The sequence below is a fragment of the Macrobrachium rosenbergii genome, chromosome 31, assembly GCF_040412425.1.
Source record: "Macrobrachium rosenbergii isolate ZJJX-2024 chromosome 31, ASM4041242v1, whole genome shotgun sequence".
NCBI lineage: Eukaryota > Metazoa > Arthropoda > Malacostraca > Decapoda > Palaemonidae > Macrobrachium > Macrobrachium rosenbergii.
The window spans coordinates 27,980,392-28,004,253 of record NC_089771.1 but is presented as its reverse complement, the minus strand read 5'-3'; the positions used below and the strand labels follow the sequence as shown (position 1 = coordinate 28,004,253).

The following is a 23,862-nucleotide window of genomic DNA, read 5'->3' as shown; positions in this document are numbered from 1 at the left end:
TCCTCTCATGCCTCTGGTTCTTTCCCTCCTCACAATACTGGTTCTCTTCACATACTTTCCTCATTTCCTCTCTCTCTTCCATCACATGTTAACCTTCCATACTTGCAAGCATTTTTCTTGTCGAAAAATACTGGAAATTCTCACCTTGATCTCGAGTCATGCTTAGTTGCTAACATATAAACTTTTCCACGTCATTCCTTCTCTTGAAAGTAATCCAAATTCCTGGGTAAACTCCTGATATTATGTAAGAGGGAAAAAGCTTCTCAACTTTATCCTTCCAGATCTTATCACCTGTAGAGTTACATTAGCCAAAGAAACAATACACAAACCCTTGATACCAAGTCATTACAAAACCTAGTTACTGCAAACTTGACATTACCAATACATTTTAGAAACTTACCATGTTGGTCATGCATAAGGAAAAGAAACTACTCTAATTATTTCGATTTTATTCTTTATAATATTCCTCATTATATACATTTAGTCAATTTTCCTTATCCTTATACATAACATCATATTTTGGTGTATAAAAGTTTACATAAACATCAACAGCTGCCAAATCAAACAGTACAAACTGCCCACAATCTTGGAACTGAAATCTTGATGTATTCCAGCAGAACATAAGTATCAATTATTTGGTGTAATCATTGTAAATTTCTAGATCAAGTTCATTTAGGAAGCATGACAAGGCACATTTCTGATGTATTTCAGTTAGACTATATTATTTATTGACTGGAATCTAAACAGCAATTTATTTACTCTCATCACCAGAAAATGAAATTCTTCAATAGTTTATATAATTTGAGCTGAAGGATCTCTGGGACTAACTTACGCACTAAATGGGAAAAAACTGAAATTGTACAACTTGAATGAACATGACGCGTAACTGGTTATGTTAAAACATCATATCAATCTCTATCAAAATATCACATCACATGCACAATCGGTAAACTTTTTAACGTAATTAACAAATTGATGCAACACTGCCATAAACCAAAGTACCAAATATGAAGATGACTTTGTGCTTTCAACAAAATACAAAACGTGCTATCAACAAAATACAAACAATAAAAACCTACAAACTCACCATCCATACTACATTATATTCAAGCATTATTGGTGCCATTTCAGGTGATTATGCAGAGCAAAAATTGTTGTATAAAAAATGTCAATAACATTATTATACTATAAAAGCATATTATATTTGTACACAAATAGAAATGAGATTATATACACTTTCTGGGAAGTTTTTGGTATCAATCTTAGCCAGAAAACAAACGCAGGAAAGAACCGAGAGACTTGCTTCTCGTAATGCAGCATAAAAGTAGCTAAAAGCAGAACCAACTCGAGGTTGATGCAAGGTAGAGAAAGGGCACAAGAGACAAATGAGCTACAAGTACTAGATCGACAGTGAAGTGGGATGTGGTAAAATCAGTATAGTATATGGTATTCCACATTATTATTAATGAAATGAAAATTTCTTGTACATTAGATTTTAAAATAACAACTGCATACCAGCAGAAGTTAAATAGCTCCAAGCATATAACAAGTTGAAATTCCTAAAAAGAAAAAAAAAGTGCTGGGAGATTAAGGCATGCAAAAATACCATAAAAATTCAGTGTAGTTTCTTCATATACAAAATATAAGGAAATAATGAAAAATAAATTCAAATATTTTTCCTAATAATATTACATCATCCCATTAGTATACTGAGGCATGATTAAATGTTGATATAACTGCTGAATTTCGTGGAAAGACACTATTTAAATATAGATAAAAACTATGTTGTCGTCCATACATAAAACAAAAACAAAAAATATATATTCAATTTTGAACACTCTACCAGACTTGCGTATTGGTATTACAAATTCATTTTACCTTCCTTTTTTGCAAACAGCTTAGAGCAAATTTTATTGATTACCTTCATACATAAAAGCTAACCCACACACTCAAGTATTTTAATGACTTCATACAGCAAGTATTTTAATGATTTCATACAGCAACATCAAGAGACATATTAACCTAAACATTCACGCACCACTTGTTTCTGTTAACTGGGATTACAAACACACATCACAGAATGCAAATACGATATATGGAGATTGAATAGTGTTAAAAAAGGTTTCATCCAGAACATGAACCTGTGTTATCAAAAATTCTTAACAGCAAATCACCTACTGAAGGTTCATTAAGTTCTAGCAAGTGACTTTAACTCATAAAAATGTACATGTATGGTTCCCCAAATACACAATTAATTAGTAAATTTGTGAATCATATCAATAAGTTCCCTGTTACTTGATAGCTAGTTACTAAAGCTGAGATATGTTATGCACCAAGAGGGGAAGAAGAAAAGGCTACAATTAATTATGTTTCTCAACAAGACTCATTATCACAGAATATGTGCTGGATGCTACATAAATCCCCAGTAAAACTCTTGGCAATAAACTGTGATCTGCAAATAAAAATATGAAAAAATGGAGTAAAAAAACCAAGTCTGTTAGTACTAGAGACAAGGGCATTTGTGAACAAAAATCCCCTTTTAATCAGTGTTGTCAGTAATCCATTCACTAGCATATGTTGAACAGCTATGCAGTCATCTAACAGTAAACTCTGCAAACCAAGAAACTGAAATTACATAGAGAACACGACACATAGCACAATACAAAATTTTTTAGTGCACTTAACACTACATTTCTTCAGGCTATCTCATTGCAGACATAGTCAACTGTGGCTGTAATAAACATTTTTTAAATATAATTCGTACATTTCACACTACAAATTTCTCTTTCAATCCAAGCCAGTAATAAATGCAAATATGTCTTTTGGTAAAAAACTTAAGACATCATAAATAGCGATCAGATCCACGAATTTATTCAAACCATGCAAGCGAGACAGAAGAATAAACTTTCAAGTAAAAAACAGTTCTCTGCTAAGAAAGCACACTATCACATGAAATCACATATATATACAGGCAGGGACATCTGGTATACCAAGCTGTAGTAAAATTATGAGCAGTTTCCTTCCCAAGTAACAACTCTAACCTATATCAGTTAACAATAAAGTAGAACGGTGTAGTCGAAAGTTGGCGACAACAGTGTATGTGTTATGTGAGTACGCCCATACATACGTTACTGCTGGCATTCCTGGACCCATCACCTGTTACTGTAACCTTTTTATAAGATACAACATACATTCACATTCACTCACTTTCAAAACATACCCAAACATTAGGTTATATTAAAGCTTAAATGTGACACTTTGACCTCATGATCTATATTACACCACATACCACAGGTATCATTGCTTTTTCATCTCGCATGTTACTAAGCTGACCTTACACATTATTTACAGTCGGGAGTGAAAATTTCTACACTATCTACATCGCCCTGTGCCTCCACTTCAGCCTTCTTTGCTCTCATGGCTTCCTTCATGGCCTTGCGTCTCTCTTCCATCAGCTTCTTCCGAGCTTCATCACGTGCTTTTCCTTCTTCTCCTGAAGCTTTAGTAGATTTAGCCGCTCTGATGGGTCTAGGGGCTGGTTTCCTGCGCGCACGGCCTGTGCTAACGTTCTTATCTGAACTGTCAACGGTATCTGTATCAGGTATCTACAAAAGAAAAGTATATTAATGTGGTGAGTTTTGAGTACAACAGCACACTGGGGATAATACAATAATTCATTTTACATACGTGATTTCTGGTATCCAATCTTCATAGGTTCTCTACTCTCATAAGGCTGTCCCACAGTTCTGCTTTTAATTTGCTCAGCATCCATATACAGTTGAAAGCTTGCTAACCTAATGTCAGTGGGTGGGACCCAATCCAAAAATGCTGACGGATAATGTAAATTCACCTAACCTTGCTTGGACAATGAATGGAACACTTTAGGCAGTAAGCCCTTACTGAGTTGGTTAGCACTTACCTCTTTCCATCCATTAGCTTTCAGGGCTTTGATTTCTTTGAAGAGCTGTCTTATATCTTCCACCTGAATGTAAACCATGTCCCAAAATCCTGCAAGATCTTCACTAGTTGTAGGAAATTCTTCACCTTCAGACCCAGCCTGAGAGATAACAAAAAAATATGCATATATAGTTGTTCTAAAGTTATATAACAAATTAACAATGTATTATATCTTTCAAGTCTGTCTATCATAGTATTCCCATGAGCCAGGAAATGCCTCGAATAAGCCACAATTAAATAACTAGTTAATATTTTCAAACAACATACATAACGCAATCTGATAAAGGAAAACTAAGCAAACTGCTAACGGTTCCCTTTGTACACAAAGTGCTTATTCATATAACAGTATGTATCAGTTAAAGAACATTGCAACTGCACACAACTGTGCCATTAAGTGAGCAACAACGAGAAGTTTTAAAAAACTGATTAATGCTATGTCTAGTATCATACACATAAAAACAACAAAAGAAACTATGTGCTTTGTCAGCAGATAAAAAACTTACAATATTTTTATGACAAAGGCCTTGGAATTGCTGTATCTTTTGAGAAATGAGAAGGCGAGCCTTGCCCGTCGCTGCTAGTACCTTTCCTCGTACTTCTTCGCTCATCTCAGATCTGTAAGTTTCCAAGTCGGGCTCAATGCTTGTTACATCAGCTTCTATGCCAGCCACTACATCTTCAACTATCTGAAATGGGAAATTATGATTCTCTATTAATGTGGTTTGTCTCACTTCATCAAAACATGAATGCACAAGTTTCCAATCACAAACCAAATTGCAAGGACACCTCTGTAAATTGTAAGGGCACCACCAGCACAGACAGAGGTGACCATTTTTTATCTTTATTTGTAGTGTATAATGGTTAGCTTAAAAATCTTAAATTCTTCAATGCACCTACTTATTTCAATTGCTGTTCTGGCAAAATGATAACCTTTTTGTATTTAGTTGTAGAGTCAAATCATACATAAATTGCCAAAACTGTAAGAGATTACCTATATTGTTTATAGTTTGTTAGTTTTTCTCTCCTTGCTATGAAAGACAAAATTATAAAATATGAAAGAAACTATCAGGAATCAAAACACACAAAACTATTACATAAGTCCAAAGATTAAAGTAAAAAGGACATACTGTACTCCAAAATATATGGATGATATACTTTCAAGAGCATTACATTAAGAGGACCGTAAAAATTAATACTCACCTTCAAGAAATAGTGCCCATCCTTTTCCCCTTTTGATGTTTTCTTTATATCACCATTAACTGTAATGATTTCTGTAACACCATTCACTTTTGTACTAGTTCTTACATCATCTGATTCATTTGAAGCAATAATAATTTCTCCCTTTTCCTCTACACCACCATTTACAAAAGCTGCTTTAACAATGGGAACTTCCATTTCGTTGATATTTCCATTTCCGTTAACAATCTTCTTAACAATGACCTGAGGCCCACTTCGCTCACGTACCCCATTTTCTAATTTGTTTTTATTGACAATGTTTTGTGGTTTTGGGAGCAAGACAGGAGGAGGAGTTTGTGGTTTCTCTATAGTGTCAGTTAAAGTTATAGGAATGACTCTTCCAGATCTCTTTGGTGAATCTATTTCTACTGAACCATCTAAAGGACCATCTGACCTCAACCTCATATTACGCTTTACCTGAAGCTGGGTTCTAAACTCTGGACGTAAATGCCTAAAAACACTAGGAAAACCTTCAGGTGCCTTTTCTTCTGGTTCAAAATGGTTATCTATAAGAGATGCTGGGCTCCTGAAACCAGCAGATTGTCGATCTCTCTGCTCCTTTTCCAACTCTAAAAGTGAGCGACGGCTTCGGAATCCTGCAGCTAAGGCACTGGGGCCATATAATCTCTCTATCCTGGACTGGATGAAAGACTTTTCGGGTGTATCTCCATTGGTGCGAGAAGAGCAGTGTACGCTTACACTATTTTCACATACACCATCACAAACTACACTCTGCTCAAACGAATAACTATAACTAGATGATTTCACTGTACTGGAGTCACTTGTGTTGATTTCCACAAACCGGACCGGTTGGCCCCCCAACGTAGTTTCCTCCTGACGGCCGTTCATGTTTTCTCTTGACCCTGCTTTGGTAAGATATCCTCTATCTACACTAATACTACGACCTTGGGAAGGCTTTCTTCCCAACTTCCTTGATGAGCCCTGTCGACCACGCTCTGATGGGGTGGGAGGAAATTCTGCTTTAAAACGTGCTAGTTCTTCCTTAAGCTCTCTAATTTTTGCGGCGGTTGCTTGTGGGGAGGCCTGAAATGAAAAAAAGGTGATGAGGATAGCATGTTAGATACTGTGTAACAATATTCGCTAGAGAATTTTCTTCGTTATTCCTTGCTTCTATACTCACAGGATTAAATATGCCCACAGATAGCAATTTAAATATCAAAACTTCAATTCTAAATTAGATCTAGGGCAAAATCAACTGGTAAAACTCCTTTGCTATGAAATTTGCCTCTCAGCAATTACCCAAGCCTTTAGCAAGTATATGTTCAGCCTCTACATTGTGTGTTTGATGCTAATTTATAAGAGCAGAGTACCATTATTTAAGACCCCATGTAGACTTTTATCCGGCAATATATTTTGCAATCCACACATTTGAGTAAGAGGACAATTTTACAAGAAATTATACAATTGGTTATGTGAAAGGAACATCATATGGAAATGGTACTATTGACCTTATAAACTCACAAAATTTAACCAACGCTGATTTTGACAATTCTGTTGCCAAATTATGAACAATTCTTTATCACTTATAATTCCTGAAATATTAGTTTGATATCACCTCAACACTCATAGAAATGAATTACTATTGACTCTATACTATATTTCGGCAGAGTAATAAACATTGAAAATCTCAACTTAATACAAAAGAAAAGACCTTGTACAATTCTTTATCACTTATAATTCCTGAAATATTAGTTTGACATCACCTCAACACTCAGAGAAATGAATTACTATCGACTCTATACTATATTTCGGCAGAGTAATAAACATTGAAAATCTCAACTTCATACAAAAGAAAAGACCTTGTACAACTTACTTTAGTTCTAGGATCAAAAACCTTCCACTCTGGTCGCATAGGACTAGAGTCTCTACTGCGACTAAAGGCTAGGCGAGCTGGGCTAGCATCCCTAGAACGAAAGCCGTCTCGCAACGATGAATCATACCTGAGATTAAAACAACTGTCAGATAGTGCATTGTACTTAGTTTCTTTCAGATAAAGATACAGGCTTATAATTGTGCAAAATACAACTTTAAAGTTCATAAGAGTATTCAAGGGAAATATAGAGCACTGTCATTTACGAATTTTCCTAACTAATTAAATATTTTCCTTAGTAAAAGTGTCATAACTTCATTATGCATCTGGCTAATCAGTGTGATATAATAAAAACCATCTTGTAAACGATGGTAAGAAATCAACCATCTTGTAAACCATGGTAAGAAATCCAAGTGTTGCCAATACTGTAGAACATTACTGAAACTTACTTTAATCATACCTATACGGTAATAAAGTTTGTAGGAATAGACTTTTCCATATCTAAAATGACTGAACACAACATATTACCTGTTGAGTCTGCTGTAACCGTTTACTGCACAAGATATTCCTAGATAAGATGGTGTTTTGTAGCCACCATCTGTCGTTCCTCCAGGGTCTTTGAGAGAACCAGGGTCAGTGAATGGTTGTGGTTTTAGAATAGGTCGCAATGGTGTAGTTGTTCCTATACTCGCACCAGGCTGAAACGCATTCAAAAGAGGAAAAAGAGATATCATCAAATTCATCATAGTTGTTGAAGTGTTTGAAGTGATTAACCCATGGGCCCACAATATTCAAACACTAGTAGTGTAGCCCTGGAGCTAAAATGGAAGTACAAAATTCAACAGCAAGTGGACCAAGGACATACCACTGGAAAACTGTAACAGCCTAAGGAATCAAAGATTTTTAACCATAAATCTGACCACTGCTTATTTTTATAAACTTGAGCCAAGTTATGACTGCACACACTCTACTGTACTTTTGCTTCCTTTAATACTAATCTTATATGCCCAGACACCTGGCTAATGTGAAGACTCCAACAGGAGTTGTTACTGTCAAATAGTAAAATAATCTTTTGCAAGGGACAAACCTGAATCCACCATTTGCACTGTCAGAATAACTGTACAAAGAAATTACAAAAATTAATTCAACTACTTGATAGGACTGCATGTATGGAAAGATCAAGTTATGAGATTCCATGCCTCCACTACTAAACATCTTATAACATCTTATCCAGTCACAGATAATGAACTACTACAAAATCAAGTGCCATGATGTATTTAAATACCTATAACCTGGTAACTTGAGTATGTATTTAAATACCTATAATCTGGTAACTTGAGTATGATATGAGATGAAACTTCCCAACTGAATGCACATCTTTTCTCCTGTTCTTCTTATCATTTGTCTCCCACTGGCCTCAATTTGTCCACCCAAAAATTTACTTCTCCGTCAAAGTACAGTTAATCTTTGAGGCAACTCAATTAATGAATAAAGACTACATTAATGGAATACTACCTTTAAAGAAAAATTGAGTATGTGGTGAAAAACCAATTCCTTTTACATTCTTATCCATCTGAAATGACTTCTAGAAAGTTTACCATCTTCTGAAACTAATAACCAAACACTGTAGTATTTTGAGAAGCTACGAGTTTGTCAAGAGGAATGAGAACTCCAATTTCTTGGGAAGACTGTGAACAACGTATGTATAATAGCTACAATAATTTAAGTAAATGGAGGGATTGAATCACCTAAACAAAATTCTAGTTCTGGGTTCTGTCTTATTAACTTCATGAATAATGTTATTTTCACCTGGAATGACATACTTTGTTTTTCAAGTATGATTAAATGCAAAGAATCTTATACTTATAAAACTGAGAAAATACAAATATAAAAACTATGATAAGAACAACAAAGAAATATAAAAGCATAAGATTTTGAAATTTTGATACTTACCGAAGTTGCACAAGATAAATTGTTCTCTAAACTGAGACTACGTAAGCTCTGTCGAGACCCATCTACAGCTTCTGTGGAACAAAGAGAAACACAGTGTCAACATTAACCAGGCAGCGGAAATATAAAATTTATATTTTGTACTTCATAACTGACAATTAAGTACTGTAATAGTGTTCAAGAAGGCATCTGTTGAAGAAGTAGAATCTATGCCCTAAAAATTCCAGGCATTAGATTTCTGGAAAGTTAATACCTTGGCACAAAATATAATATATGCCTTAAAAAGAATTCCCTTGAAATGATGTCTATCTGAAATTGAAAAATAATGTATACTACGTATTATGATTAATACCATTTGCCTGAAGGTCATATTAAGATTATCAAGTGTTAAAATCATGTAACTAATATTACTACAAAACTATTCATAATTGCATATTTCTTCATACGCACTACTCACATGTAAAAGCTATCTTAAGATCCTAATAACTAGTCATCATCTCAAAAAACTATATCTTCACCCAAAACAACACTAAATAAACTAGCAGACTTTTATGCACTGTGAACCATATCTATTAAGCTTTCACACAATACTTAAAGCACTTTTCTAAGAGAAAGCATAATTTTTACAAATCTTTAATATATTATCTACACAAATAGTCAATGGTATATGTAATATATGTTAAAAATTACCTACACTATGGCTATTCTAGAATTAGGAAGAAAAAACTCTTTAGTTCTAAGAACATATTTGTCAATAACTCCCACCAACCAATGGCATTCAACTGTAAGCCAAATTTGCACACAAGAATACAACTCCAATATGCTACTCCATACCTAAGCATCTCTCAATATTTGAATCCTATGCAGCAACAAAAGGCAACATATAACCAGGAACAGTTGTGCCTAATTAGTTTCTAGTATAAAATTACTAATGCTCTCCAGCAGCCAACAAAATGTGTGCGCACACACTACCTGAGAGGATCTTCCCACAAAACTGGAGATAGGCCTTCAAGAGCCAGCCAACAGCTGACATAGTTGGCAGTTTCACTGATTCTCGACAACAGGAAATTACAAATACAGCAGTGTGCAGTAAAGTTCTGCTGTTAATATACACTTTGATAAAAATTTCAAGAAATCCAGGTCCTTTTCACCTGAATGCAGCGGGAGTATGTAATTTAGATACCAGAGAAGAAAACATAAAAATTTGTATGTATATACCTGCTTCAGTTGCAATCTATACTTTTAAATCAAAATTCAACTGAACCTCTACAAATAATGGACTATCATTCACATTTAGTAGAAATCTACTGACATCCCTTGAAATCTCTTTATTATTCAGCTTTATCAAATAAACAGCTATGAACAAATGTGCAAAATTTAGGTCATGTGACTGAGGAGTGGGCCTGGGGACGCCATTTAGTGCCGTCATAACAATTGAGTATGTGAATTAATTTAAAAAAATAATTATAAGAGAATTAAGGACATGCAAATATCAATGCATAAATATTATGCCTGGCATTCACACACATTCATACATTTAAACAACAAATTACTGCAATTAAAAAATGATTTAAGTATCGTTAAAAATCCCAAATCTTTTCCTGCTGCTTATAAACTGGCAGTAGTGTATCAGAATGCGCTTAACAGGCGCAACAAGCATATGTTGATGCACATCTACCCTCTACAATTTACTTATGCAAGAGGTGGGTATGGACAACCCTAAAATAATTGAAAACAAGTATGTGATTCAATAAATTATTTTTCAGTGAGCAAGGTGTTATAAAGGCTTCCAGTGATTGCTTCACTTACAACAAATAGAAGCAAGAGATTGAGGCAGATAAAATACACAAGAAAAAAATTACTTTTATTTATCGTACTAAAAAAAAAAAAAGGAAATAAGAAAAGCACCAACTAATAGCTCTTAAAAACTAAACTGGTTAAACAACAAGAAATAAGACAAATACAATCTATGATTGTAATTATAGTTGCTTAGAAAACTACTTAGATATACTGTCTTTATACTCGGCATTCTAAGAAAAGTGAATAAAGGAAAACAGGGCAAAATTACCATCTGATAAAACCAATCTTCAAAACAAAGGAACCATCTTTACCATACAGCACACAGTAGAACCAAATGACTTAAAATAATACATGTGAACTCTCATAGCCATCTTTGGTAACAAAGGTTCAGTGTACCATATTTTATGTGAAATCATTTTAAAAATTCTATCATTACAAGCTGAGAACTATCCTTGAGTTATGCTTATAATCTAACCAAAGCTTTTGCCTATACAGTAACACTTTGAAGACAGGCCCTGACGGCGCCAAAAGGGATAGCTATGTCCAAAATCCTAAAGCATTACCTTGAGACTTACATAACGTAATAAAATACAAAATATCCCTTGCATATTGTTAGTGACCAAGTAAAAAACAATGCCTTTCACAGTATTTTCATTTTTGTGACCACAGGAACATAATTCTTGTCAAGATTAGGATAGATACAAACTATGTAACTATTCCACATAGGAGTTCCTACCACACACGCTGACCTTTTTAGTAGAAGCGGAGGGAAAAGACAACAAAGAAACATAAAGAGCTACATCAAAAAAGACAAATTTTTCTACTCTTTCAAAGAGAAACCCAACAAAAACAGTACAAAGCAAGGCTACTCAAGCACACGATCACTTAAGATTTCTTAACAGGCTCAAAACCAAATGGCGAAGTGTGTTCTCGTAAACAGAAGAGAATCCATGAACGGATAATCATACTAAATACTGCCAAATCTTATTAAATGCAAGGTCACTGACATAACTCCTAAGGCTTCTTTTCATTCCAAGGAGATCTAGAGAGAATCACTAAACTGTGATGCTCAAAATAGAATTGCAGATTCTTCCGGCAACCCCATTCTATGGGTAAAAGTTGGAAGACTGATAACATCTGGAATAACGGTATAATTTTCCACGGGTTTTATTTATTTGTTTATTTTAGATGGGTTTGCCTTGCATGTGTGTATGAGTATGTGTTTGAGTGTATTTGCATAAATAAATAAATAAATAAATATATATATATAATATAATATAATATATATAATATATATATATATATATATATATATATATATATATAATATATATATATATATATATATATATATATATATATATATATATATATATATATATATATATATATATATATATATATATATATATACTTTACACTGTATACAGGTTATTGAGAAAATAATATCATGAATGACTTATCTGCCCAATATAAATACACAGAACACTTTAACTGTCAGGTTAGTACCATTATAGCCACACAACTGCGCTTCTCTACATATTAATGCATGACTTGCTGGTGGTGTGTCTATGGGCGTTGTCTCTCTGGATAATGGGATGTTGTTTACCCTTCAACAATAAAAAGTAATCATATAGTGTTTCTAAGCGTAAACTGGCCCCATACTTTTGCTTGCCGCCTTACACTTAAGCTTAATTATCATCCAATTAAATACTTTTGTCCCTAAGAAAACTTAGTTCTTACAAGGAACCAGAGTAACTTTCAAAATGCATCTACTGTGCACGGTGACTATCGTATCCTACCCTATAACAACCCTATAACAATACGATTTGCAGCGTAAATAATTATACAGAAGTAGGTATACGCTTTAAAAAAAAAAAAGTGAGATATTAGGCTCAATAGCAAACACGTTACCATGTTAAAAGATACCTATAATCTCTCTCTAGAATTTGGCACCGTTCCAACATAAAAATAAATGCTCATCAACGAAACTTGAATACAATCTTATTTCACGCAGGCCACCTTCAACATACATCATTTTCATAATTTTTGCGAGTGCCAAGGTTGACGAAAAAGACTGAATGGCACATTGGAGCATATAATTGCTCTTTATTGTTATGAAAGGTGCTCGCCAAGCGACTGCGCATGCTCGACCAAGAAGAAAGCAGAGCGCGAAGCGTGTCTACAAGCCGACTGACTGTGCGTCCTTCACTCTCGCTTATTTCCTAAGAAAAACGCTCCCTAGTCCTGGCTAGTTCATACGGTTGCTTAGTGTACTTCGTTAAATGCCCAGTGAGCATGCGCATAAGAAAACCACGAGGTCTTCACGGTTCTTTTGTACTTCGTTTTTTATTACTGCTAACAAAGGCTCACAATTTTTCTGCAAATGATAGATTACAATCTGGTAATACGAAAAATTACTTGAATAAAGTAATAAGATAGTTATCATCGATTACTGCCTTCTGCTATTTTAACTGATACTATTACTATTACCGGGCTATTATTGCATTCTAAGCGCTGAAATTACAGATTTTGAGATTCAGTACCGAATTGTTCCACGAGAAAGGGGCCATGATCACCTTGAATGAAGATGCACATTATTTTCAATATGACGACTATACTGACAAGGCACTGATCACTCTCCCTCTCTCTCTCTCTCTCTACGACCCACTAACAACCATGCACACAATTCATAGGGTACGTCAAAAGACCAGAGAGAGAGAGAGAGAGAGAGAGAGAGAGAGAGAGAGAGAGAGAGAGAGAGAGAGAGAGAGAGAGAAATAAAAAAAAGACAGAAACTTAAGTCTTGAAGGCTGGACGCGCCACAACAGCTGCTGGCCAGTACCGCGGAAGACGCGTTATCGTAACGATAACATCTCCTCATGAAAGAAACACTACTAAAACCCCCGCCACAGAACGAGACGATTATCATTAGGGGGCCCGGATACAGGAGCAGCATAGACGGCGAAAACAAAAACGCAGCGAATTACTTTTGGCTTTTGGGATCTGGATGTGAAGAGATACCACGTGGTCCATACGTACGAGATTCTAAATTATATGAAGTTTGTAATAATACGCTTTTTATATTTTGGCCGGGGTGACACCACAAACACGGCATTTAAGAAACACACACACACACACACACACATATATATATATATATATATAAATTGCCTTGAACATTATGGCAGAGAGAGAGAGAGAGAGAGAGAGAGAGAGAGAGAGAGAGAGAGAGAGAGAGAGAGAAAGAGAAAGAGAGAGAGAGAGAGATTCACTGATTGATTGACTTATAGATTTTAGGCATACTTGCCAAACACTGGGGCAACTAAGGCCATTCAGCGCTGAAACGGAAATTGATAGTAAGAGTTTGAAAGGAGGGAAGCCTCGCAGTTGCACTGTGAATCAACTGTTAGCAGAGGGGGAAACAGTACGATGGAAGAAAGAAAATGAACGGAGGTACAGTAAAAGTTGAATGAAAGCAGTTGCAGCTTAATGAAAAAGGACGCCAAAGACCCTTTTTATGACACAACGCATGAGGTGCACTGACGACACTGACTAACTCCCTGCGTAGAGAGAGCGAAAGAGAGAAATTTGGAAAGCAACCTTCAAATACTTCCATTAAAGCAAATACCGCAAATACCAAGTACGTATACAATCCATTTGAGGCGATGTATTATAATTCCTAAAACCAAATGTATTTAGGAAAGAGAGAGAGAGAGAGAGAGAGAGAGAGAGAGAGAGAGAGAGAGAGAGAGAGAGAGAGAGAGAGAGAAGCAACCAAGACGTAACCGGCGATGACTTGGTTCAGTGGTTCCGCTCCAATAACCGCTCGGTAGCAGTTGAAGGCTTAACTTGCTTTTCAATTGTTTGCAAAAGAATCTTTCCTGCAGAACAGCAGACGCCGTTATACGCCATACCTCGCACTCAGTGAATGACATGACCTCTTTCGTCAGTGATTTTAAAATCATGCAACGGAGGATTTGGCCAAAGACAATAGGTAAAAGATGATAGGTTCATTTTCGGGGAGAAATAAAAACAGTGGAAAATGGGCGCGTTCCTTTTGACTTAATCTTGAAGTAATACCAAAGGTCTTCTAAAACTATGATCTTTTGTTTCTTTACAAATTCTTCGATTTATTCAACAAAAACAAATAAAATAATATATATATATATATATATATATATATATATATATATATATATATATATATATATATATATATATATATATATATATATATAAAAAGTAGTTTATATTCAATAAATAAAGGTTCTAGATACATGTTAAATATAAATATACAAATAATATATATAAATATATTTAGATATAGATATAAATATAAATATTAGCTAAATATATATAATTATATATACAATAATATAAATATAAAATATAAATATAAATACGAATGTATAATACACAAATAATATAAATGTTAAATAAATAACAGAAATAACTAATAAAAATAACACAAGACAGGAGTTTTCCTTGTTACTAAAAAAAATAAAGAACATTCACTCCCTCATGCAGGAACAAAGGCCTTCCGTAATATCACTCGTGGTTTCCATCTCACGGTTATGAATTCGCTAATTACGTTAACGAGGAGGAACAGTCTTGTAACAAGAGATGGACAACTTATCAAGGACAAGGCTAATGTACCGGAATACATACAAACATACATACACAGATATGTGTATATATATATATGTATATATATATATATATATATATATATATATATGGGGATATGTTATGTTATATATATATATAAATTCATTGTCCTGCCATCATTCACGTCGTACTAGACTGATGCATTATCTCAATTTTGGTATGCATTTCCAGGCTCATCTGATTGGCAAATCTTATTCAACCTGCACTGATTCGCATTTGGTTTTTATCACTCTGGATTCCAACCTAAGAGAATCTGTATTGATATGGGAATGGAATATAGAGTTTAGGCCAAAGGCCAAGCACTGGGACCTATGAGGTCAGTTTCAGCGCTGGAAAGGAAATTGAGAGTAGGTAGGGTTTGAAAGGTAACACGGGGAGTGGGGCCTGTTGCACCATGAAATAGTTTCAGGAGGTGTGGATATTCAGATGAAAGTGTTATTATGAATGGGAGGTACAGTAAAAGTTGAATGAAAAGGGTTGCTGAGTAAAGGAAGGTACGCTGCAAGAACCTTCAGTAATGTTCAGAGTTCACTCCAGAGGTGCACTGATGGCACTAAATCACCACATGTGGTACTGATATTTTATATTTATCCTCATTCTATTATTTCATCTCTGTAAACATATTCACATCATTTTTGTGTTTTAATGATTTGTTCAGAGTCTGTCGTCGCAAACAAAAGATGCTTTGTAAATCTATGGAATTCCACGATTAAAACATAATAATCACCATCAGCATAAGTGTTTTCTCACTTTGACCTAAAGCCAAATCCTCTAGGAGACAGAATGACGTAATGTTGACAACCACCATTAAGATTGGGCCATTGTCTCCTGACAAGACGTAATACTGAAACACAAATGCCCAAAATGGCATCTATCGTTAGTATAAAGGTCATGACCATGGGTTAAAGCCACAATGTCACCAACCAAACAAGTTATCTGAAAAAGTTTTTGATTGGTGAAATACAATATGACTCGCCATCCTCAGACTTCAAAAGCAGAATCTAATCAATCTAACGATGTACTTTAGACCTTCCGGTAAAATTCTCATCGAAGGAAATGACGACAGACCGGCAGGGCAAACAGAAAGGTGGTCTACTCTTGTACCAAATTTGACGAAGATCACTTCAACCATATAAGCAAGTCTGATTGCGATTTCTTCCACATCGTAGGAGGAGTTGCGATGACAATTTAAGTTTAGGAAAAATCCTGACAACACGAGTTATGACATTACACACTGACAAGACAGCAGCAAGACCTCCCTTCGTATGTAGAGCTACGCATAATGAAACTCATTTGTTCCGAACAAAATAACGGGAAGGAAGATGGACAATCTCCTCTCTGGGAGGAGATGCAATGACAAGGTGACTGTGGGAGAAGAACTGATGGACAGACACGAGGGCGATTGCCTTTCATGCCATTTTGTACGAATTCTGACCGAAATCAATTCAACGAAGTCTGACTGAAATCGATTCAATCAAAAAAGGACAGCTGCAATGACAAGGTTTGCACGACACACATAAACGCTACTGGACAGACGTACAAAAAGACAGATGACACCTCTTGACGCACCTGTGTGTGTGTGTGTGTGTGTGTGTGTGATGGTTTCCTTTCGTACAAAGTTTGATTGAAGTCACTTCAACCGCGTGGCGAGAATTTGCAATGACAAGGTGAATGTGATACGCTAACGGCAAATTTCCATGCACATCTATGAATGACGATCTACCTTCGTACAAAGTTTGACCGGAACTACTACTTGCGTGCGAGAAGAACTGCGATGGCAAGGGGAGTGTGACAGACTCACTGAAGGCCACAGGAGGCAAAAACTGGTCCACCAGACTTTCGGTTTAATAATAATAATACTGCTACTGGATAGATGGAAATCGGAATCGAGTGCACAAGAATTCTATTGTGTGTACAGCAATATAAATATAAATGTAATATAATATATACTACACACACACACATACATATATACTACTTTGCCTGAGGAGACACAGTTTGGTCTCTGAAATATAGCATTTATTTTGTACATTTTGGCGTTTTTATGGGATCCTTATATATTTGATGGAATTCTGTTTTAACAGAAAAGATATCATAGATATATATATGTATATTATATATATATATATATATATATAGTTATATTTATATATATATATATATATATATATATATATTATTATATAGTACTGACGTAATGGGTTTCAACTTCCTATTACAGCATTCAAGACTTCTTTACAAGTCTTGTACGTAGTAGAAGGTCAACGGCATGAGGAAAATAGGACTGATAAGAATAACAATTAAACTAAAAACGGAGAATAATAACCACGATTTCTCACACACCATTGTCCCCACTACTGATGGACAAAGCTACAAAAAATAACGATGTGCTTAAGGATGACCTTTTAGCATATCTTCTGAAGATTAAGTGCGTCATTCAAACCTCGTGGTACGGTATCTACCGCGGAGATGACGTAACGTCACACTGTTGCAAACTTATGTCATTTCACTGGTACAAGCATTTGGGAATTACGTCAGTTCACATATGAAGACTTCTGCGAAGTTTGTCATATTTAATGCAGATCTTAATCATAACGATTCTATAACAATCGTACAGCTGAAAAATGTGAAATAAATGGAAACACAGAATACTATAAACATTGATTTAAAATTCTGAACTTACTGAACAACACACACACACACACATATATATATATATGTATACATAATTTATATATGTATATGTATATCTATAAAACTTACCGAGCAAAAAGATAGGACAAAAACTCCCGACATAATCTCACCAGGCGGAAAAAGGGCATTCAAAGACCAAGCGAGTTGAGAGTTGAATAAAATAAAGAATACTAAAAAGTCACCCTGACGTAACTTCCCCTCCAAAAACAAGTAATTGATAAAACCCTGGTTAAATAAAATACGGAGGAAATTCCTATGGCCGGCGTTTCTCAAGGTCAGTGAGAAAGGTCAGGATGAAGTTATTGCTCCTTTCACGACGTAAAACTAAGTATTTCATAGCTATGCAAACAAAGAAGCATAAACTGTTAAATAAAAAAAGACAGAAGAATAAACTGATAAAGATATAAAAGAAAAAGACAATGTTCCGGTCCTTCTACAACTCTCCATCATCAAGTTGTTACGCACACAAGAAAGCAGGAATACCGCCAGGTCTGGAGTTAGAGGGTGAAGACATGGAGATGGGAAGGGGGTGGGGGGTACAGAAACGAGATACCAAGCACCCGACACCGGAAGAGGAAGAAAAAGAAGAAGAAGAAGAAGACAAAGAGGACAGGACACCGGGCCGGGACAAGAAGGTGAACACGAGGCGGCCTTAGTACACCTCTTGCCTACCGGCACAAAGAACATTTTCTATAATATCTAACACAAAGAACATTTTCTGTATCTTACACAAAGAACATTTTCTATATCTTACGCAAAGAACATTTTCTATATCTTACGCAAAAAGCATTTTCTATATCTTACTCACACAAATAACATTTTCTGTAAAATCTTATGCTCTTCACTTTCGGTTGAGAGAGGGTACAGACTATCCCACGGTCCAAGAAAGCTCCTTCAGGTATTCCTCAACGGTTCTGAATGATGTCGAAACGACAGAGACCTACTTCTCTCAAAGTACGAGTATACCTCGGTAGGATATCCACAGTGATAACACTGACCTTGGCATATAACCACGGACACTACCTGCACTGGTATGCTGTATATTTATGAACGAATTATGGATCGTGCACGGTAGAATCTGACAGAAAATAAGGCAAATGATAGGATTGACAGAAGGAAGGGCAGATTAAGTTTAGACAAGTTGTGTATGAAGATTGAAAGCAAAGGGTACACAATTGTATGTCATTCGTGGATCCACAGAAAATATTAGACAGGCAGAAGGCAATGTGGAGATTGCTGAGATAGTATGGCATGATAAAGATGAAGCATATGTTAAAAGTTCATATTAGGAGAGTCACTGGTTTGCTATAAAAATAGGGATAGTCAAGGTCTATTCAGAGAAGAAAAATGGTAGGAGACCGCATCAAAATGTTTTTTAGCCATTTTCGATTGCCAGCTATGAATTTCCGGAGAAGATCCACTAAGACACTCCGGAAATTGTGGACATTGTCTTAACTTTTTGCAGCGGTAAATTAGGTTTTCAAATCTTGCGAACAATGGAGTAGTGCTGTTAGCACTTGACGCAATGCACTCCGTATTATACGCAGATTATCCCTTCAGAGTACATGAGCATATCAAACTGCATTTTAGTTTAGTAAAACGCACAGACTTTCTTACATGCCCAGCTGTTCCCTAACTTCCGGAAACACTCAAACATACGTAATTTTTCTATGATTTTTCTGTTTAAGATGATAACGATATATTGCCGAAAAGCATGTTCCAAAGTCCTAAGAAACAGTTTACACGTAAATATATTTCTGCAACTTAGAAACATAGACTATTTTCCCCCGTACTTGGAAAGACAAGTGTATCGTAATTTCACCAGTATCCCACAAAGTGGGATACATTTCCAGTGTCCTCATCCAAACGGTGCCTTCTAAAATTACGATGAATACAAGCATCCTACCGAGACTTGCATTCCCCAGCATCCTGAAGGAAAGGATTCCCCAAAGCCAAAATACCACAAAACACTAGAGATTTTTCCCTATTGATTTAAACGTACGAGGTGCCCAGGGGTTTGCCTGTTTTCACGTTCTCCCAATGGGTGCACTGCAATCAACCGATTTTCATGGGAAATTGGTTGACTGTTCACCCAGCGGTACAATTATACTGTTAGGAAATCTAAGTCAAGAAATGGAAGAATGCATATGCACTGTTCTTGTAATAGCAGTAGGAATGAGTAATTTTCTCTCTCATCCACGCCATAAAAGCGACTTATCCATATCAGTGAAATTCTGTATCTTCTAAACATATCAAAACACTAAATATAAATTCTTATCAATGATGTAATCCGGTGCAGAGAGCTAAAACAGGAGGCAAGAGTTCGATCCGAGGGCCAGAAGTCTGATACCCGAGAGAGAGAGAGAGAGAGAGAGAGAGAGAAAAGTTAAGTATACCTTAGTTTTACCAGATTCACTGAGCTGATTAACAGCCTCCTAGGCTGGCCCGAAGGGGATTAGACTTATTTATGGGTTTAAGAACCAACTGGTTACTTAGCAACAGGACTTACAGTTTATTGTAGAACTGGAACCACATTGTAGCGAGAAATGAATTTCTATCACCAGAAATAAATTCCCCTAACTCTTCATCAGCCGGCCGGAGACTCGAACTCGAGCCGAGCGAGTGCTACTCCACAGCTCTACCCACTCTCCCAACAAAGAGCTAGAGAGAGAGAGAGAGAGAGAGAGAGAGAGAGAGAGAGAGAGAGAGAGAGAGAGAGAGTGTGTTATGCAACAAACCAAGTACCTGGTGGTTAGATAAATGTTGTTGACCAGAACCAAAGGTTTAACATCCTCTGGGAAGGTTGTAATAAGAGAGAGAGAGAGAGAGAGAGAGAGAGAGAGAGAGAGAGAGAGAGAGAGAGAGTTTAGTAGGGGGCTGAGTACTTTGCCATAGGTAATAAATTCGGCGACACGTAATCCCCACTATCCACTATATCGATCATGATCGGCAGCGTCGAGTCCATCCCACATCGACTTTGGTTTTACCTGTTCCTTCGACCGCCTACGACATACCTAGAGGTCGGCTGCCAAAGAAGTCCTCCTGGTCTGAAGCCTCATTTAATTTAGCTTTCTGGTTGAGAAAACCCACACTCCGTTCGGCCGGCTGACTGGTTGGGGAGACGTTTATATATTACCTGGAAGGAACTGATCGTCCTGTTTTCCTGGAGTTTTGTTTTGGGGATCACAGACCGAGTGGCTGATTGGTTCTGACTGAAAGCTGGCATACAGCCTATTTCGGTGGATATGGGAAACAGGTTTATTTCCCATTTACAATAAGAGAATTTTCAGATACAAAATGTGAAACTTCCATATAGAAATTAGATGGAATTTTCAATAACAACGTGTCGGTTAGAATCTTTATCAGCATGGATTTCACTAATAAATACCCATCGTCTTTATCAGTCTAATTCATCTAACTGGATTTGACTGGTGTACTGTTAGTACTAAGTTTAACCCTTTCAAGAATATATATAATAATGCGTTTTAAATAACCCTTCGCGAAACCAGTAAAGAGAGAGAGAGAGAGAGAGAGAGAGAGAGAGAGAGAGAGAGAGAGAGAGAGAGAGAGAGAGAGAGAGAGAGAGAATGTTAGTACTAATTTTAACCCTTTCAAGAATATATATAATACGTTTTAAACACCCTTCGCGAAACCGGTAAAGAGAGAGAGAGAGAGAGAGAGAGAGAGAGAGAGAGAGAGAGAGAGAGAGAGAGAGAGAGAGAGAGAGAGAGAATGCTAGTACTAAGTTTAACCCTTTCAAGAATGTATATAATAATACGTTTTAAACAGCCTTCGCCAAACCAGTAAAGAGAGAGAGAATGTTAGTACTAAGTTTAACCTTTCAAGAATATTTACAGTAATACGTTTTAAATAGCCTTCGCGAAACCGGTAGAGAGAGAGAGAGAGAGAGAGAGAGAGAGAGAGAGAGAGAGATGTTAGTACTAAGTTTAACCCTTTCAAGAATATATATAATAATGCGTTTTAAAAAGCCTTTGCGAAAACCAGTAGAGAGAGAGAGAGAGAGAGAGAGAGAGAGAGAGAGAGAGAGAGAGAGAGAGAGAGAGAGAGAGAGAGAGAGAGACCAACCTTCTGCTACAAGATTTATCATCCTTCATGACATCTCCTTACTATTAATAAAAACCAGTTTTAATTAGATCCATATTTTAACGTCAACCCATATTCACGAGGGCTATGATCTCTAGCATTTCAATTTAACCGACGAAAGAGATGGAGATGGATGAGTGTAACACAAAAAATTATAAAAACGGAAGAAAATGGACAAGAAACAGAAATGACAAAGATAAAAAATAAGAATGAAAAAACTTGAGATATCTACAGACACAAACATAAACAAATTGAGGGGAAAATGAGAGGAAAGACCTTCCATTAACAACTACATCAATTGCATTCTTGGTTCACAATGAGATTTCGCTTACTGTCTGTACGTACGTATAAAGGCTTTCGACACACCTTGCGGTTTTGCTAATATTCCTCAAAACTAGTTTACCCATGAACCCATTCTGTCAAAAATGACGGCAATGAAAGTTCCGATATATTACTCTTAGATAATTTAGAAACAAATCCTCGAAACAATTTAGGAACAAAAGCTTTCCTTGTCAATCAATGACCTGGATTCCAGCGAATCCAGGACGTAGCCTTCGTTTTCTAAAATTAACGTAGGAATGTCATGCAAGCATGCAACTGAAAATGAAAGGACACCGTAAGTCATAAGAGACCAAGCAGAATCACGAGAGAGAGAGAGAGAGAGAGAGAGAGAGAGAGAGAGAGAGAGATTCTTAGCTTCATCGACTGTGTGGGAAAGCTCGCAGAAGCAGAGAGACAGAGAGGAAAGACTCTCAGATTCACCAGCCGTATGGGAAAACTCACGGAGCAGAGAGAGAGAGAGAGAGAGAGAGAGAGAGAGAGAGAGAGAGAGAGAGAGAGAGAGAGAGAGATACTTCCATGCAAGCAGAGGAAAAGCCTATAACGTCTCAACGCTGCTTGGGAATATTCACAACCTCACGATACGTCACCCAGCCAGACTGACACAATGACTGCAATGCAACTCAGATACTTCAGAACTAACGGGCCTCGACGTCACTCTCCCAGACACACTTGCAGTCAGTACGTGATCAGCATAATATGCTGAGAACCGGGGATCAGAATCAAGCACGAATCAAGCACGACTTCCGGATGGAAATCATTCACTGTTACCGAAGGACAGCCCGGAAAAGTTCCGATGAACTTTGAGACAAGCGAAAGACGGTGTTTGAACGAGGTTAAACCTGACCGAGGCTTTCAGATCACGTCATGTCAACAACCGATCGTCTTAAAGTAATATTTCTCACGTCAGTGACAATGATCCTGAGGTAGTGTTTCTCATTCGTTATTAAGCAACACGTTTTTAAAAATCTTGATTAAAGACAAACATTTTAAACAGTGATTTTCTTATCAGGTCACCGACGTCGCCCTAAAAGCAATCTAGGTCAATTGTTTTCCGATAAGAGGGAATTACGAGGCCATCAAAGAACACAGGCGGTTTCCTTTCGTGAACCGTGTTAGGTGATGCATAAAATGACAATAAAAATTCTTTTAAAATAAGTATATACAGAACACTTATTCATGATTTGAATAAAAATTTCATGCTGTTCTGCCTACTTTCTGGACCATTTCGGAGACGTTTTGCAACGATTCTCAATTTCAACAGAATATTATTACAGTAA

At 36.3% G+C, this 23,862-nt stretch overlaps 1 protein-coding gene across 2 annotated transcripts in view; it reads right to left on the bottom strand.

The window, feature by feature from the left end:
- Window positions 1-434: 434 nt before the first annotated feature.
- LOC136855472 (uncharacterized) overlaps window positions 435-23,862 on the bottom strand; it is a 123,698-nt gene continuing 100,270 nt past the window's right edge. For both annotated transcript variants that reach the window (XM_067132545.1, XM_067132546.1), the window contains exons 6-12: window positions 8,978-9,048; window positions 7,553-7,722; window positions 7,028-7,154; window positions 5,158-6,237; window positions 4,461-4,643; window positions 3,920-4,057; window positions 435-3,605 (exon numbers count right to left, since the gene is read on the bottom strand). In XM_067132545.1, coding sequence (XP_066988646.1) covers window positions 3,342-3,605; window positions 3,920-4,057; window positions 4,461-4,643; window positions 5,158-6,237; window positions 7,028-7,154; window positions 7,553-7,722; window positions 8,978-9,048 — 2,033 coding nt within the window. In that variant the 3' untranslated portion in view covers window positions 435-3,341. The remainder of the gene's footprint in view (window positions 3,606-3,919; window positions 4,058-4,460; window positions 4,644-5,157; window positions 6,238-7,027; window positions 7,155-7,552; window positions 7,723-8,977; window positions 9,049-23,862) is intronic.